Source organism: Plectropomus leopardus, chromosome 3 (genome assembly GCF_008729295.1).
Source record: "Plectropomus leopardus isolate mb chromosome 3, YSFRI_Pleo_2.0, whole genome shotgun sequence".
NCBI lineage: Eukaryota > Metazoa > Chordata > Actinopteri > Perciformes > Serranidae > Plectropomus > Plectropomus leopardus.
In genome coordinates this window covers 28695033-28710800 of record NC_056465.1, presented here as the reverse complement: position 1 = coordinate 28710800, position 15768 = coordinate 28695033, and the positions used below count along the sequence as shown (strand labels likewise).

The window sequence follows — 15768 nt, the reverse complement described above, 5'->3', positions numbered from 1 at the left end:
CAGGTGTCTCTGTGAATGTCATAGATAGGCTCTTGTGTTTGATGGCGAGGCTTTCGCTGGATGATTTCCTCCAGTTTCTTTGTCTTCCTCACTTGTTCAATAGCTCTCAGTGTGAGTCTCCTTTAACCTGGAGGTATGAATGACCTATTGAACGAAAGGCCTTTAGGGCACATATAGAAACCAAGGTGCTGAATAGAAAGTGGGCTCCAGTGATTAGTTGTCCTTAGTTAAATTCATAATGAAATGGAGTATGATGCAGCACTAAAAACTAGTACACACATCTCTCCAGTCTGGAGTGCATACATAACACTCATAATCACAACATATGCACGGACAACAACTTCATTTGGTTGTTGCTTAGCAGCAGTGCATCCAGCACATGAATCATTGGATCCATGATGCTATCCATCTCTTCTGGGACAAAGGTAGCCACATGTCTCTAGACTTAAAACTAGCAACCACATTCGTTCTGGTAACATGCAGATCTGATTGTCCTGGAGGGTTGCAGTCATTTTGTACCTGATACAGTTTACCGCCACACTGTTACAGCCACTGTTTCTGCAATCTTACACAGTAAAGTGTGGTTTCTGAAACATTGTGTGGGGTATATGCACACATACCCACCCACACACAAGCTGTCATCTCTGGCAGATAGATAGCCTTTGTGTCCAGGGATGGTACAGCAGGGCACATCTGTCCTTGCTGTGTACCAGAGCAGGGTCCATTTTAGGCACTGTGCACTCATATCTAAACAAAGACCTGAATGTTTTTTATTTTAGATGTATTGGTTGGTTTAGTTTCTGCTACCATTTCTTAGCTCAACATCTTGCAAAGTGTCAAGGATGCCAGTGTCTTATCTCTAGTAAAAATAAAACTTGGCTGAATTCACAGATGTGACGTGTTGGAACAAACTGCAGCCTTACTGCAGACAGCGATTTGTTGAAGTTGCAGTTTCATTTCCTCACCTTACTTTGCAGTTCTCTCAAAGCTTTGCTTTATAGACGGCACACAGTGGGAGGTTTTGTATATCTGATCCATATGGTGAATTATATGACCTTCACTTGCCTTTTTAATCTTTCAAGCCTGAAAGATGCCAGAGAAAACATTTTAAGATGTTTATAAGAGTATCAAATATCATGAAAGGTGGGTCTTGGATGACAACATTTTCATGCCCGTCAGCAGCTGTTGACTTCCAAAGAAATTAGTCATGTCAATGAGGCGTCCTTCCCCTGTTGTCTGGTAGACACGTTTTGGAATGTCCAAAGAGCACGTCATTTTCTCCTCCTCCTTCCCTCCCTGTGTGGGACGTGCCTGTGGCCTCCCCATCTCCCTCCCTCCCTCCCTGCTGCCACTCTGTCTCTCCAGGGGTTAAACCTGCGCCTTCTCTCAATTGCCGACCAGTTAAAACCGGTTTTGAGGGAAGCGCTTTTTGTCTCTCATGGAATCTTGGGATAGGGTCATGTGGAGCTGTGATGATGTCACGTTGGACGAGGGAGACCTTGAGTCAGCTCTGAATCAAATGTACAACATGGGTCATGTGTGCACTCGGTTTCAGCCCAAATGATCAATTGGACTATCATGTTGGATTTTTTTTTATTTTGATAGACATTTTCTCATCTCTGTGCAAAATGTAAATAAGCATCATGTTTTTATATAAATTATAGTAAAATGCTGATTCATCAATTAGGCTATCATATTGGATTTTTTTTTATATAGACATTTGCTCATCTCTGTGCAAAATTTAAATAAGCATCATGTTTTTATATAAATTATAATAAAATGGTGATTTAAGATGGGTCTGGGATCTGTGGGTGACTGTTCCATAGTGAGTGCATGTCCTACATTGGTTTTTTCTGCTATTTTTCTGCTGTGTAATAGGTTTTTCCCAGAAATCTAAGTGGATCTCTCTCTATCCTCTGCTGTAACTGTACTGAGTGAGATTTGGGTCAGCATCTGGGGCATTGGCAGAGGTACAGGAGATGCCTGTTCACCTCATGATTGTCCCTTTTAAATGGCAAAATTATAAATGTTCATGTGCATGACTCAACAACAAAGTGTATTGTCAGTATGTTTTTAAGGTTGATTATTTCCCACAACAACCAGGGGTTACATGCTGGACATGCACTCAGTAGCATGGACGTCTTTATTCTTATTGTGCACTGGTGGCACTGCTGTGACTTTATATTTCATATAATTGCACCGCTGCAGGTTTGGCTGCACAATTTTAGTCCATTGGTTTAATGTAATAGCAGTGGGTGGGATAAAATGTCATTGTAAGTACTTGAAATGAAAAAAGATGCTGATATTTACATGCAATAGATGGGATCGATTAAGAGTTTTTTCTTTCAAATGTCTGCTATTTGAAACCATTAAATGGCAGACTTGTAAACAAAGTAAAAAAAAAAAGAAAAAGGAAAAAAAGGACTGAAGAATCAGTTGTATCAGTTCACCAGGGATTACCGTTCTGCTGGGCGATATGACCTGCCGTACGACATTTCATAGGATTTTGTCAGTATCACAGTGCATCAAGGCACCTCTTTAAATGACTGGTTTGAATGTTTTACATAGGTCTGTAGCAGCCCGTTGCATTATCACCACCACCACCAGCACACACATTAAGAAAACATGCCAAAATCATCTTGTGTATAATAATGGCCTTGAAACAGCGAGAGAGTGCACTGCAAACAATCTTTACTATGCAAATTGCAGTATAGCAAACACATAACTTAAAAATGTGACAGTATAAGGGCCGGCTTGCCTGGAGGCCGGCCTGGAGCTGGTATGTCAACGGTTTTAAATTTAATTAAGACAGTTATCTTTGCTACGGTGCTCCACCTTGTTTACTACAGACAGAATTGGGAGTGATGTGACACTTGAAATTTGTAGGGACACAGTAGCATAATGTCAGTTACGCACTACTTACCTGAGAAGAGCGTGTACCTCGCTGAACCTCTTGCTTTTCATTTCAGGGCTTATGTTAACAGGTTAGAGTAGCCGCAACAGCTCGCATGAGCACGGGAGCTCGACTATGGCTCATCCGGTGTCTCAGTTTGTGACCTCTTTTTTTTGCATGTGCGGAGTTTACAGCAAACAGACTGAAAATTGATTGTTGATAGTCATGTTGACATCATACCGGCAACATTACACCCCTCACCGCAGTTTCAGTTTCTATATCTGTAAATATGCTGCAGACATAAAAATACAAACATCTGTTTTTCTTAACACTTCCTGTTTCTGTTTCAAAGTAAATCCCATTTCTGTGGAAAGAATTCCTTCATTTCTTGACACAAGGCTTATATTTTGAAATATTTGCAAGACCGTGTTGTGGAAAATGCAGTGTCTTGCACAGCTCTGTAAATTAGTAGGGAAGCACGATATTGTTTTTTTTTTTGCCTATATCCGCTTTGCTAATATTTAACAACTCATTTGGCTGATAACCGATATCGATATATCCAGTTTTTTTCATCATTTAGTGATCATCAAGTCTCTGTAGTGGATTTAACATTATATCATACATTCTCTTATCGTGATGGGCCGCAAAATACAATGATTTTCATCGTCTGTAACATTTTTTCATTTTGCAAAGAAGAAGAAAAACCTTCAAATTAGAGTTGATGTTTTGTACATTGTTGATTTTGTACATTCTGCCAAGAAATAAAAAATAAAATTAAAATATTGGTTCGTCATATCGGCAGAAAATAGTATGTTGGACGATTCAGATATTTCATTTTAAAGCCGATTCCAATGATGTGCCAATATTATCGTTCATCCCTATAAATTACTGGCAAACCGGCTTTTAATTGATGAAACAACATAAAACATTCTTTTATTGAGAGCCATTATCAAATGCAAACTGAATTAAGAAAGATCGGGCTGGCAGGCAGCAGCGTCTCAGCAGCGTACGACGGCGCACCTTAGTGTGTGTATCTGTCTGCTGTCCAAACCTGTACCCTGCTGTCTCATTTGAATCCATGCACAGCCACAAGTGTAACCATTTAGCTTTTTGTCAGTGTTTGTTGTCTGTTTTGTGAATGTGTTTACAGCTTGTAACCGTTTTTGTCTTTTGTCTCTCCAGGGTGAGAGCAGCCATGTCAGAGGAGGCAGTGCGTCAAACGCGCAGCCAGAAACGGGCTCTGGAGAGGGACCATGCACCTCTCACTGAGCCCCTGGAGGACTTGGACAGTAAACGGGTTAAGCTGGAGAAGAGTGATGCAACTGGAGCTCCCCTGGCCTTGGTGGGATCTGGAGCTGAGGGTGTGAAGCTGAAGAGTGAGCAGGCTGCAAAGGTAGCAGCCAGCATCCTAAAATCTGGGGAAGTAAAGGCCACGATCAAGGTGGAGGTGCAGACGGGAGACGAGCCGGTTGACATGAGCACATCAAAAAGGTGAGACAAGGAAAAGCTCACAGGATCAAGGGGTGTTTTTGCATACAGAGGTAATATTAGTTGTGCTTCACACTGTTCGTGCATAAGTGCGAGAGCATGGCTGTCATAAGAAACTAAATTGTTGAGTTTACATCATACTGTCAAAGTCATTAGACTGTGAACCACACGGAAAGGAATGCTGTAAACACTTCACCTTAAACAGTTTGATCTATTTCTGTACACTGGGCCTCAGAACTGCACAGTCAGCCAACTTTGTCCACAATAAACCCTTTGTAAGTATTTCCAGCTGGACAAAATGCACCATAATCTCCTTACTAGCTAGTTTACATGTGTGAGGGTGTAAGATGCAAAGAAGCTGCTGTATTTGTGTTTGGTTAACTGATGGTGGATCATCATATGGGTTAAAGGATGAGTTTGGCGAGCAGGACTCACACAAGCTGCATTTTTGAGTGTGTTTGAAAACTTTAAGATTATTTATTTTCTGTAGGCCCTTGGATGTCACGCTCTCACGTACAGTGCATGGTTGTGCTTTGAGAGGTGTCTGCTGGAGTTTCGGGTTTCTCTCTAACTTTGCACTTGCGAGTGGTCTGACAGGAGTCATACAGGAAGTCGTCGTGTGGTTGTCTGCAGCCTGCCCCCATTTTGAAAAGTTTGAGGCTCCTGAGGCCCGGGCTCCATTTTCTCCCACAGCAGCACCTGAACTCTGCCTCACACTTCACACAAAATGAAGGCTACGTGTCACAAACTGGTTCCAACTGGCCGTTGCCATGGTTTCCACATTGGAAGGAGCAGTTAGGGAAAGGAGGGGCCATGAGGGGTTGGTGGGTGTGTCACATGACCACACAGAGAAATGCCTGATGTCATGTGACATGTTTGGTAGAGCGATAGATACACAGAGTGATGTGATGGCAGTTTAAGCTGAATCACCTCTCTGTTCCACTCTTAAGTGTGTCAGCCCTGTTTGTAATGTCACCTTTGGCCCCTGTTTAACCCTCAGCATGTGTTTGCCTGCTTACTCACTGCAGGGTGATTACCTTTTCATTGCTCGCAGGAGACTTAGCCTGTGTGGGGCAATTTAATAAAACTATCAATGAAATGGCATGCAAGCTGAATTGCAAATAGGTTCATGCATCAAAAGAGTGTCACTAGGAAAAAGATTTACTCCCTTCCTCACTCGAGCAGCAGTAGTAGTAGTTTTGTATGTAGTTTACTTGCTTTGTATTCGGGATGGGTGATATGTAAAATATTATCACAATATTTCAGGCTATTTTCGTGATAATGCTATTCTTGACGTATGACAAGAATATTTGAGAATATTTTATAATAAATTATAAGAAGGTACAAGGAAGATTTATAAATTATAATTTAAACATTATTTAAAAAAAAATGAAATTAAAATTTTCCTACCCTGCTACATCTGAGTTTGAAGGAGGTGTTTAGGTGTAGCAGCAGGATTGAGGACAGATTTTAATTGCATTTTTTTAAACTAGGCTTATAAATTGACTAATGAATCTACCTTCTTGAAATTATTTCTAAAATATTCTTAAATATTCTTTTCATATTGTCGAGAACGTCCTTATCGCAAAAATAGCCTGAAATATTGTGATACATTTTTTAGCCATATCAACAAAATAAGTTTTGTATTTGTCAACATAAATGTAGATCACATGCAAATATTCAGTAAAAACTGAGCAAAAATAATCTTAGTTCTTAGAATTGTAAACAACAACAGTAAGTCAGAGTGAGATTCAGATTCTGTATAATATATAAATAACAGCAGCAAAATGAAAGCGATCAAAAATTACACTTTCAAACGACAGCCAAATACAAAAAACATTGTCTTCAGTCTGTTAATATTACATATTTATAAATGACTTAAGTTGTTTTCTCCACCTGGACCTATATTCGCTGCTGTTTCTCCTCCATTCTTCCTGTTGGGGTGTGTGTAACGCAGCGCTGACGCTCAGCCATCCCTGCACACACACACACCTGGATTTGTTTTGATAGGCTGTTATGCTATGTTGACTAGTGCACATTCATATATATATATATATATATATATATATATATATATATATATATATATATATGGACAGGCTCATGACAAAATTACCTGTTGACACTGACTCCTGTGTGTGTACGACGAGAGAAAAAAGGGGGAGAGAGACGCTGTTCTGCTCACGGCCACTGACTGATAACTCTGAGCGGTAAGTCGCAAAAAGAGTCTGAAAAGTCCGGGGCTGTCCATAAAACATTCAGGATGCCCCGGCCACTGATTCAGCTCTACTGAGGATGCTCCTGACCGGTCGCAATTTTGCTCTCAGCTGTGCTTGTTGTTGCTGTATGTAACGGTCTGCCATCATTTTGTCAACAAATGGAAATATTGCCATTAGGATTATATGAATTTTCTTATCATATTAAAAATGATACCGGCATGGCATCGTATTGTATCGTATCGGTAGATCGTGGAGGATATGATATGGCACAACCCTACTTTGACTATATTGTAACAAGTTATTTGAACACATCTTTTCCAGGCCTGTTTATACCCCAGCTATTTCATGTATGTAAGAGACTTAAGTAGCTTAAAATGGCACATGGAGTGTTGCAATTCATTTTAAACAGAGAATCCCGCTGCACCCTAATAATGACTGATTCAGCAGTCCTATAGTGGGGGTCATTGGGAAGCCATGATCGGGGAAGCCGAGGCATGCAGAAATACTGGACCTTACATAACCAAGCTGCTGCTGTGTGTTGTGATGCTTGTGTAAGCTGTTCTCAATAGAGCAGCAGCAACCATCACAAGCTAGTCCGTGTCATTTTAGAGGGAGGCCAAGTCGGTCAAGGCACCGGGTCGCCATTTGTGAAAGATGATGAAGCTTGATTCCTCTGTGATGCTAATGTCTGACAGTTTATCATATTGTACGTGAGGAATGTAAACAGAGCTGGGGAGGAAAACCGCTGCCTGTTGAGTCTTCAGCTGTGCTTTGGGAGAGTAATCTTTCTCAGGATAGCGTTAAGGGGAAGTGCCAGGGTGTGGGACATCTTTCTAAATTTGAATGAAAGGTACCAAGGAAGCGTTATCAGGATGTAGCAGTGGGTATTAACAAGGTTTGATTGTGTTCTTAGCTGCTGGGCAAAGTAACATGACAGTAAGTGTTTGTTTAGGTTTGCCTATTCTGCTAAAATTCTCATCTCATAGCACAAGTATGAACAACATGCTTATTGTCAAAGTGTTGACCTGGTTGAACTGAGCATGCAGCGTGTGTGGAGGGGAGCTGTTAGACAGCTGTTGTGAGGGGTAGCAGAGAAACGTGTCTGAAGACCGGAGCGTGTGCAAGGAAGAAAAAGTGTGAAGAACTGAGTCAGTGAGTTGGAGTATAAAAGATGAACAAGTAAGTGAGGGTGGGGGAGGGGTGTGTGAAGTAGTGACTGAGTGAGTGACTGAGTGAGAGAGTGTACACAATAGGTTGGCTCCTGGCCATGTATTCCCCTCCCCCTCACTGTCACCCTCTCCAGTGTCTCCAGCGGACCTCCGCTCTGCTCAGCTTGTGACTCTAGTGTCGGCAGCTGGGAGGGAGGGGAGAGCTGAGGCCCAGGCTGTGCTGATCGGGCTAGGCCATAGGCCTCACCACGGAGGTAGGGGAGGGGTGAGGCCCTGTCTGGGTGGTAAACTGGGCCTAAGCTTGAAGCCCTGAAGCCTCGCTCGACAGCGTTTGAATAATTATACAACTTCACTGCATGTTCGTGTGCATAACTTCACATAATACCCCAAACCTCTACCTCTCACAGGCTGTCATATATAACACTTCGTACCTTACCTCATTCTCCACCAGTTCTCCCAACCACCCCGACTTCTATTTTCTTATGCACCAACCCACAGGACCTGACAGGATCCCCACTGTGATGGAGGCAGATTTATTCCTCTGCCATGGTCCACGTGCTGTAAAATTACAACCACCCTGTACTTCTAATCTCCACCCCTCTCAAGATTGATGCATATGCAGCTCACCACGAGTCGCCTTTGTTCTCCTCAGCCCTCAGGAAAAGCCACTTAACATTTTATCAAAGGCTTTAATCCTTTTCCTCCTATAAAAACCAAAAATGCAGTTAATTTGCCCTTTGGTTTGCATGTTGTTTGTGACTGACTTTGCCGTGTCTGTTGCTTGTAAGAGAGCAGACAGTCTGTTTGCTGACGTTACCTTTCGCTTGAGATAATGGGTTGTTGCGATCTTCCCCTGCCGCCATTACTCCATTATTGATCTCTTGGTTCTTGTCTTCTTGTGTGTCCCAGTACACATTTGCACTACAACAGGGATGATGAAATCATTATCATGTACTGCCATCTGCTGGGTGTAAGACAAAACTACAAATCAGTTGCAGTTCATGGTAACATCAGTGTTCTGCACTGAAAGAGAATTCAGTGCTGAATATTGATCAAACGCTGAAAAGCATTCTCATTGTAACCGTTTTCTGTCTTTTTCATGGTTCTCCTCTCAGTGACATTAAGAATGAGCGGCAGCCACCATCGCCAGATGATGTGATTGTGCTGTCAGATAACGAGCCATCCAGCCCTCTGATGAATGGTCACTGCTTCACAAAGACTGACACAGATAAACTTATGGTAAGAAAACAACATTTAAACTTTGCATACAACACAGTCTTAAGCCTCTTCACAGCTGCACTGCAAGCCAGATCATACGTATACAGGCTTTACTCAGCTCCCTAGTGCAAAGTCCGTATAATGTTTGATTGAACCCATGTGTGAAAGACCACGTAAATGACCAGAGACTTAAATCGAGCAAGTGGGCATGTGGATGATGTAACTATCATTCAGCTTGAGCAAAACCGGAAGAGATCAGACATTTGAGGGTAAAGAAGAAGGGACATTAACATGAAGAGAGCAACAGGAACGTACAACTGGTGAGACAATGAGATTCTGGAACATCTGTCTGTGCAGAAGCTGAAGTTGTCAAACAAATTAAAGCGATGGCATAGATACTCTGACACTTATAACCAAATCATAAAAACATTTCTGTTGTGCTGATTTCATTTTAAATGATAGGTTTTATAAGAAAATAGTTGATTAGTGCGCATGCACAACATGTACGCAGCCTGTTGCAGTCGTTTGCTCATTTTCTTAGTAGGCTATATTTAACAACAATACATAGTGTATATATTCTTATTGTTATTCTTACTTATGTATATCTCGGTTGTTCATTTTAGCATTTCTCACACATTTACATTTTTATATTTTGTAATTGCATATTGGTTATATACATTGGTTTGCAGCATAAGGCACAGTTTTATATTTTACACAATTTACACAATCAGCACATTCTTCACATTATAATTTACATATTCACATATTAGTGCTGATTGTCTATGAATGTATTTCTTTACATTCATATTTTTACACAGCTACATACTCAGCACATTATACATACTTGATTTATTTTTTAGATATTTAAATATTTACATATGTTTACTTTTACTGTTTTACATTTACATTTTTATATACTTGTGTTTGTACTAATTTCTGCTTGCTACAATTGTCTATGCTGGCATTAGAGTGACTGTAATGAACCACATTTTCACCCCCGGGGCTCAATAAAGTATTTCTGATTCTGATTAGTGGGTCCACGTGCTCATACGTCTTCATTTTCACCTTGTGCTAGCTGTTAAGAACACCTAACATTTTTAGATAAGTCATTACTGACACACAGTAACTTAACATTGCACATGCTGGTCTGCTAAGTCTTCATTTTTTTGGTGTCTACAGAAGAGTTCTCCTGAGGAGAGGGAGCGCATCATCAAACAGCTGAAAGAGGAACTGAGACTCCAAGAAGCCAAGCTGGTGCTGCTGAAGAAACTACGACAGAGCCAGATTCAGAAGGAGAGCACGGTGCAGAAGGTAGAAACCCCACAAAATGGAAAAAGTTGATTGCTATTTGGTTTGTTAGTATTGTTGTGTGATTTTCACATTCTATGAACACACAAGTGCTATTTATCAAAACCTGAGTTTCTTCTGGTTTATCTGGTTCATTACTGAAGACTTTTACACATTTCACTCATGGTATTCATTTCCTCAAGCACATACAACTTGATGTACTTATACTTTACCCTGTTTATTTATAGGCAACCGGCTCTGTAGCAACTCCTCCTCCTCTGGTGAGAGGTAGCATCTCATCAAGCAAAGGACCCCTCCAGGTAGGTACTGCATTTTGTGAGAGCCACCTGCTAAATTTTGTACTGTAGAGCCTGGATTGATACATGATGTACTTCATGTAAAGTGGAATACTGAGCAATACGAGCGCAGGGCAGCGGAGTTGTACTTTCAGAGGTTTTCACATCAAAACCATAAATCACACAAAACCAAATGCAATGTTTTTATTGCGTGATAAAATGTGTATTTGCCATTTATTGTATATTTGCATTGTTGTGTTTACAGGTGACAGGTCGAAGCTCAGGCACGGTGATCCCTCCTCCTTTGGTGCGGGGTGGGCAGCACGTCCCGTCCAAACACAACTCTCAGATTGTTATGCCACCCCTGGTCAGAGGGGCCCAGGTTAGTGTGAAACCGATCCGATGATGACAGTGGTCACACTGGCCCTCATGTTAGGTGTATCTAAGATAGGGGTGGGTGATTTATTAAAAAAACTCAAAGTATTGTGTCTTGTTCCATGTGCGATATGTAAAGTGACTATTGCAAACAGTGAGTATAAACTGTCATATTGTTTTTATAAGCCACCGGCGTCTCGGTTCCCTCGCTCTTTCCTACAGCTTCCTGTTTCTCATAGACACACAAACAAAGCAGGTCTTTTGTAGGGCTCCAGATTGTGACTACTTAGTCACATTCTGTGACCATGGAGCACTACTGCGATTTGCAGATACCGTTAATATATGAACTGGAGAGCTGGTAGTTTATTGCCCGCTCACAGCTGATGAACCCTCACAGTTAAAAGCTGCACAGTGTCTGTTCAAATTTCTGCTAACCACCAACTGTTGACCGGAAGCTTCAAGTCTACAGCAAAACCATCTACTCTTTCCGTCCCCAGACGGAAAAGAAAAGCGCTGTGCTTCCTTCTTGGATTTATTAAATTCTAACAATACTTTATTACTTCCTTCTTTATTTAACTTTCTTCAACTTTATTATATGACATTACCTACTTTATTTAACTTCACTGTAACTGCAGTTCATTCAGCAATTTTGTAATTTAGGAGATAACATTCGTTCAAAGGACATTTAAATATGCAGAAATATATATCGTCTATAGCCTTAAAATATTGTGATATTATTTTAAAGCCATACCACCCATCCCTAATCTGAAGAAGTTAAGATTTTAAAGAACTTTGTCAGTTTCTTACTTTTTCTTCTCATGCATGCTCTCTTCATGCATCCGTGATGGCTGTTTCTGTGTCTGCTGCCATTAGCCTATTGCAGTGACTCCCCAGCAGATAGCCAGTCTACGCCATCAACAGCAACAGCACAGCGGTTCAGGCCCCCCTCCGCTCCTGCTGGCTCCCAGGGCTTCTGTGCCCAATGTCCAGGTCCAGGGCCAGAGGATCATTCAGCAGGGACTCATTCGGGTGGCTAATGTGGCCAACAGTAATGTCATGGTCAACATCCCTCAGGTGAGGAGTAAACATTGTACAAGCAAACATTTCACACTCATCTGGGGATATTTTTGTTTTTTGTTTGAAACGTGTCATAGTTTCTCTTCTCCAGTGCTAGGCTGCATAGCTCTCATGTATATTGTCAGCCATAACAGTGATGTTCTTATTTGCCTCATGTGTAGCTCTCTGTTGTGTTTGTGTCCAGGCCTCTCCAACCAGCCTAAAAGGCTCTTCAGCGTCGCCCAACTCTAGCATCAATGATTCCCCAGCCAGCAGGCAGGCGGCCGCTAAGCTCGCACTGCGTAAGCAGTTGGAGAAGACACTGCTGGAGATCCCTCCACCTAAACCTCCTGCCCCCGAGTTCAACTTCCTGCCCTCAGCAGCCAATAATGAGTTCATCTACTTATTGGGTCTGGAGGAGGTGGTGCAGAAACTTCTGGAGATGCACGGCAGGGGTGAGTAGATCTTTTCCTTTCCTATAACTTTGTTAGCTACCTTGAGGATGTTGTATTGCAATTGTCAATTCCTACAGTCACGAAAAACCTGGAAAAGTCATAGAATATCATGATCTTGTTTTCCAGGCCCCGGAAGGTCATGGAATTAGTAAAATCCTTGAAATTTATTGAAAAAAAGTTTTTGAAATTTTATTGTGTGTTATGAAATTGTTACAGTAATCTTGTGGAAAACCTTCCATGTAATGTGACATAAAGGCAGATTTATATTCTTTAGCTGTCAACAAAACGTAGCTCTTAGATGCACCAGTGCATGTTGTTTTGATTATTATCATGTGTGTTTTTCATTGTCCTCCCATGTTCCATCTCTCCCTTCATGCACGCCAGCTACGGCACAATACTACTTTAAAACTGTACTGCACTACTGAGATAGAGCAATGTTCATGTTTTACAGTATAAATGGAAATGGCATTTTTATTATGTGTCCTTGGAAGGTAGTGGAAAAGTTTTGATGTTTTGTCCATGAAACGGTGTGGTAGCCATGATAGTAGAATAGAAATGTTTTATATCTAGTCTAAAGAAGCTCTCTGTTTTTCACAAAGGTAATCTGGGCCCAGCTGCTGCCCTTGCCAGCTCCATTCCCAAAGAGCCATACACCTGCGCCCAGTGTAAGACGGACTTTACTTCCCGCTGGAGGAAGGAGAAAGCTGGGACCATCCTCTGTGACCAATGCATGTCGTCCAATCAGAAGAAGGCCCTGAAGGCTGAGCACACCAACCGGCTGAAGGCGGCTTTTGTTAAGGCACTCCAACAGGAGCAGGAGATTGAGCAGCGTATCCTCCAGCAGGCAGCCTCCTCTTCATCTTCCTCGAAAACCACCTCCTCTCCCTCACTGTCCAAGAGTGAGGCGCTGGTGTCCCAGCAGTACAAGCATGTCAGGGCTGCTATGCAGCACAGACCTATGGCTGCGCACCACTCCTCCATTAAACAGGTTAGCATGGCCTTTGATTGCGCTGGTGATTGGACAGTGCCGTGGTTAAAAAGAGTTCAGGAGCATTTTTTCCTTAAATGGCCCCTATTATGCTCATTTTTCAGGATCATTTTGATTTTTTGGGGGGGTCTGCTGGAATAAGTTTACATGCTTTAATGTTCAAAAAACATCTGTCTCATACTGCCCTCTGTTGTAGCACCTCTGTCTGAAACAGTCTATTTGAGCTTGTGTCCCGCCTCCCAAAAAGTCCAGTCTGCTCTGATTGGCCAGCTGGCTCTCTCTATGCACATTCAAAGCACATCCTGTTATATTTATTACTTTAATTAGCAACCAAAACATCTGCATTTTGTATATAACTTCTGATAGAGGAAAGGGGGTCAGAGTGGTCTGGCCTCAGAGTCGGGACAGGAGTCAGTAATAGCACTGTGACGACGTCTGTGTAAAGCGTAAAACCAGAAGGACGATGGGCGGTCCTGTGATTTTCTGATAACATGTTAATGTGTGACCCACTGCGGGAAAATTAAGACGAAGCTGCTGCAATTAGAAGCTAATTAAAAAAAAAAAAAAACAACAGTAGCCGTAAATGTTCGCAAATGGTGAAAACAATAAGAGCTTCTTACCGTTTCGAGCAGAAGACGAGATCAGAAGCCATATTGGAGAGAAGGTAAATGATTTTGATTGACATGTTATGCCTTTGTTATTGTTTAGAAAGCACTACCAATGCCTATATTACGTATATACCACACTAGCAGCCGAGGCTGTTGTGTTGCATGTCACGCCTGCCATACCTCTTTTGATGGCGGGATGCTGCGATGCGCTGTTTAATCACACACTGGAGCCGAATGATGCTGCCGATTTTTGGTTCTGTGCAAAAATGCAGGAGCGAAGGGAAGAGGGGACTTTGTTGAGGCGCTGTAGTGTGATCTCTGTGTAAACGAAACATTTGTCTCTCTGTACAGGGTCATCTGTCACACAACATCCAGTCAGTGGGCTCTCGTGGTATGGCTCATTCATTCACCTCCTCTTCTCAGCTGCAGAGTGCGATGGCGGCAGCGGCGCTGGGCAGCAGGGCAGGTAAGCATGCTGCAGCACGCCCGCTGCAGCAGGGGGCAAAGGTCAGCGCCAGCAGCAGTAACCAGGGCAACGTGGCTGCCTGGAAGAAGCAGAGCGGTGGCAATACAGGTAGATAAACGAGAGACGAGGTTAGACCGAGAACGCGCCTCACCCATTCTCGCTTTCTGCTCCTCTTTGGGGTAATCCTTCTCTTTTAAAGTGGATTCCTCTCTTTCTTACCCACCATCTTCTCAGGCTAGTTCTTTTCATTTTAGAGCTACTGCATAGCTGTGTTTTAGGAATCCTCAGATACACCTTGAGCATGTGATTTACTCGTGCAAAATATTAAGAAATTTTCACTCTTGTTCAGTGCCATCTTCTTCCTTTATTTTCGCCTTCTTCCTACATGAGCTATAATACTGTGTGTAGTATATAATCGTAGAGTAGACCGAATCACTGTGACGTTGTGCTAACAACAAAAGTCACTTCTGGGTAGAAAACTGGCTTCTGTTTTCAGATGTAGAGATATGTAAATTGGGGAAACTTCTTAATTTCTGTTGTCATTTTCAGTCATAACTATAGCATATAAAGATATAGAGTTAAGCACAGTGGTCTGACTATCTGACATTTCTGTTTTTTATGTATTTTATTTTATGTGTTGCTTTACTAATGTCTGATAAACCAACACCTGCTGGTGTTGTGTTAATGCAAGCACGTCCCTTAGTGGTTGGGGTTAGGGACAGTTTAGATTAGATTAGATCTTTATTTGTCCAAAATGTGGAAAATTGTCTTTGGCTTCACAAAAACACAATGACATGGATGACAAACAAAACAACATTTTTGTTATTTATGAAGGGGAAGGGGTGGTTCAAAACAGGAAAGGCACTTAAAAAATAGTAATAATAATCACTGGTGTTATTTAGGTGGACAGAGGTTGATTGATTGGGAGGGTAAAATGAAAAAAAAAATTGCACCCCAATCATCCCCCCCTCTCATAAATAAAGTACAGTCCCTAAGGGGGTTTGCATTAGGTTAACTGGGCAAAACCCATATGGATGGGAAACGGTCTTCAACACAACTCATTCACAGAAACCAAACAATATCCCACTGTGGATGGGGCCGAAGCAAAACAAATTTTAGCCACCTAAAAAAAAAAAAAAAAAAGTCAATATCAGTTTATGATACACTATATTTGAATATTTTCTTTGCTTTACCTTACACAATAGTTGATACCGTATATAATATGTAGGTGAAGCTGCAGTTTTCTACCC

General features: G+C 41.7%; 1 protein-coding gene across 1 annotated transcript in view; it reads left to right on the top strand.

Moving 5' to 3' along the window:
• The window catches only part of gatad2ab (GATA zinc finger domain containing 2Ab), a 37951-nt gene that overhangs the window by 19237 nt on the left and 2946 nt on the right, over positions 1-15768 (top strand). The window contains exons 2-10 of the mRNA XM_042482302.1: positions 4076-4384; positions 8885-9008; positions 10167-10298; positions 10523-10594; positions 10836-10952; positions 11819-12019; positions 12207-12456; positions 13056-13444; positions 14404-14626. Coding sequence (XP_042338236.1) covers positions 4089-4384; positions 8885-9008; positions 10167-10298; positions 10523-10594; positions 10836-10952; positions 11819-12019; positions 12207-12456; positions 13056-13444; positions 14404-14626 — 1804 coding nt within the window. The 5' untranslated portion in view covers positions 4076-4088. The remainder of the gene's footprint in view (positions 1-4075; positions 4385-8884; positions 9009-10166; positions 10299-10522; positions 10595-10835; positions 10953-11818; positions 12020-12206; positions 12457-13055; positions 13445-14403; positions 14627-15768) is intronic.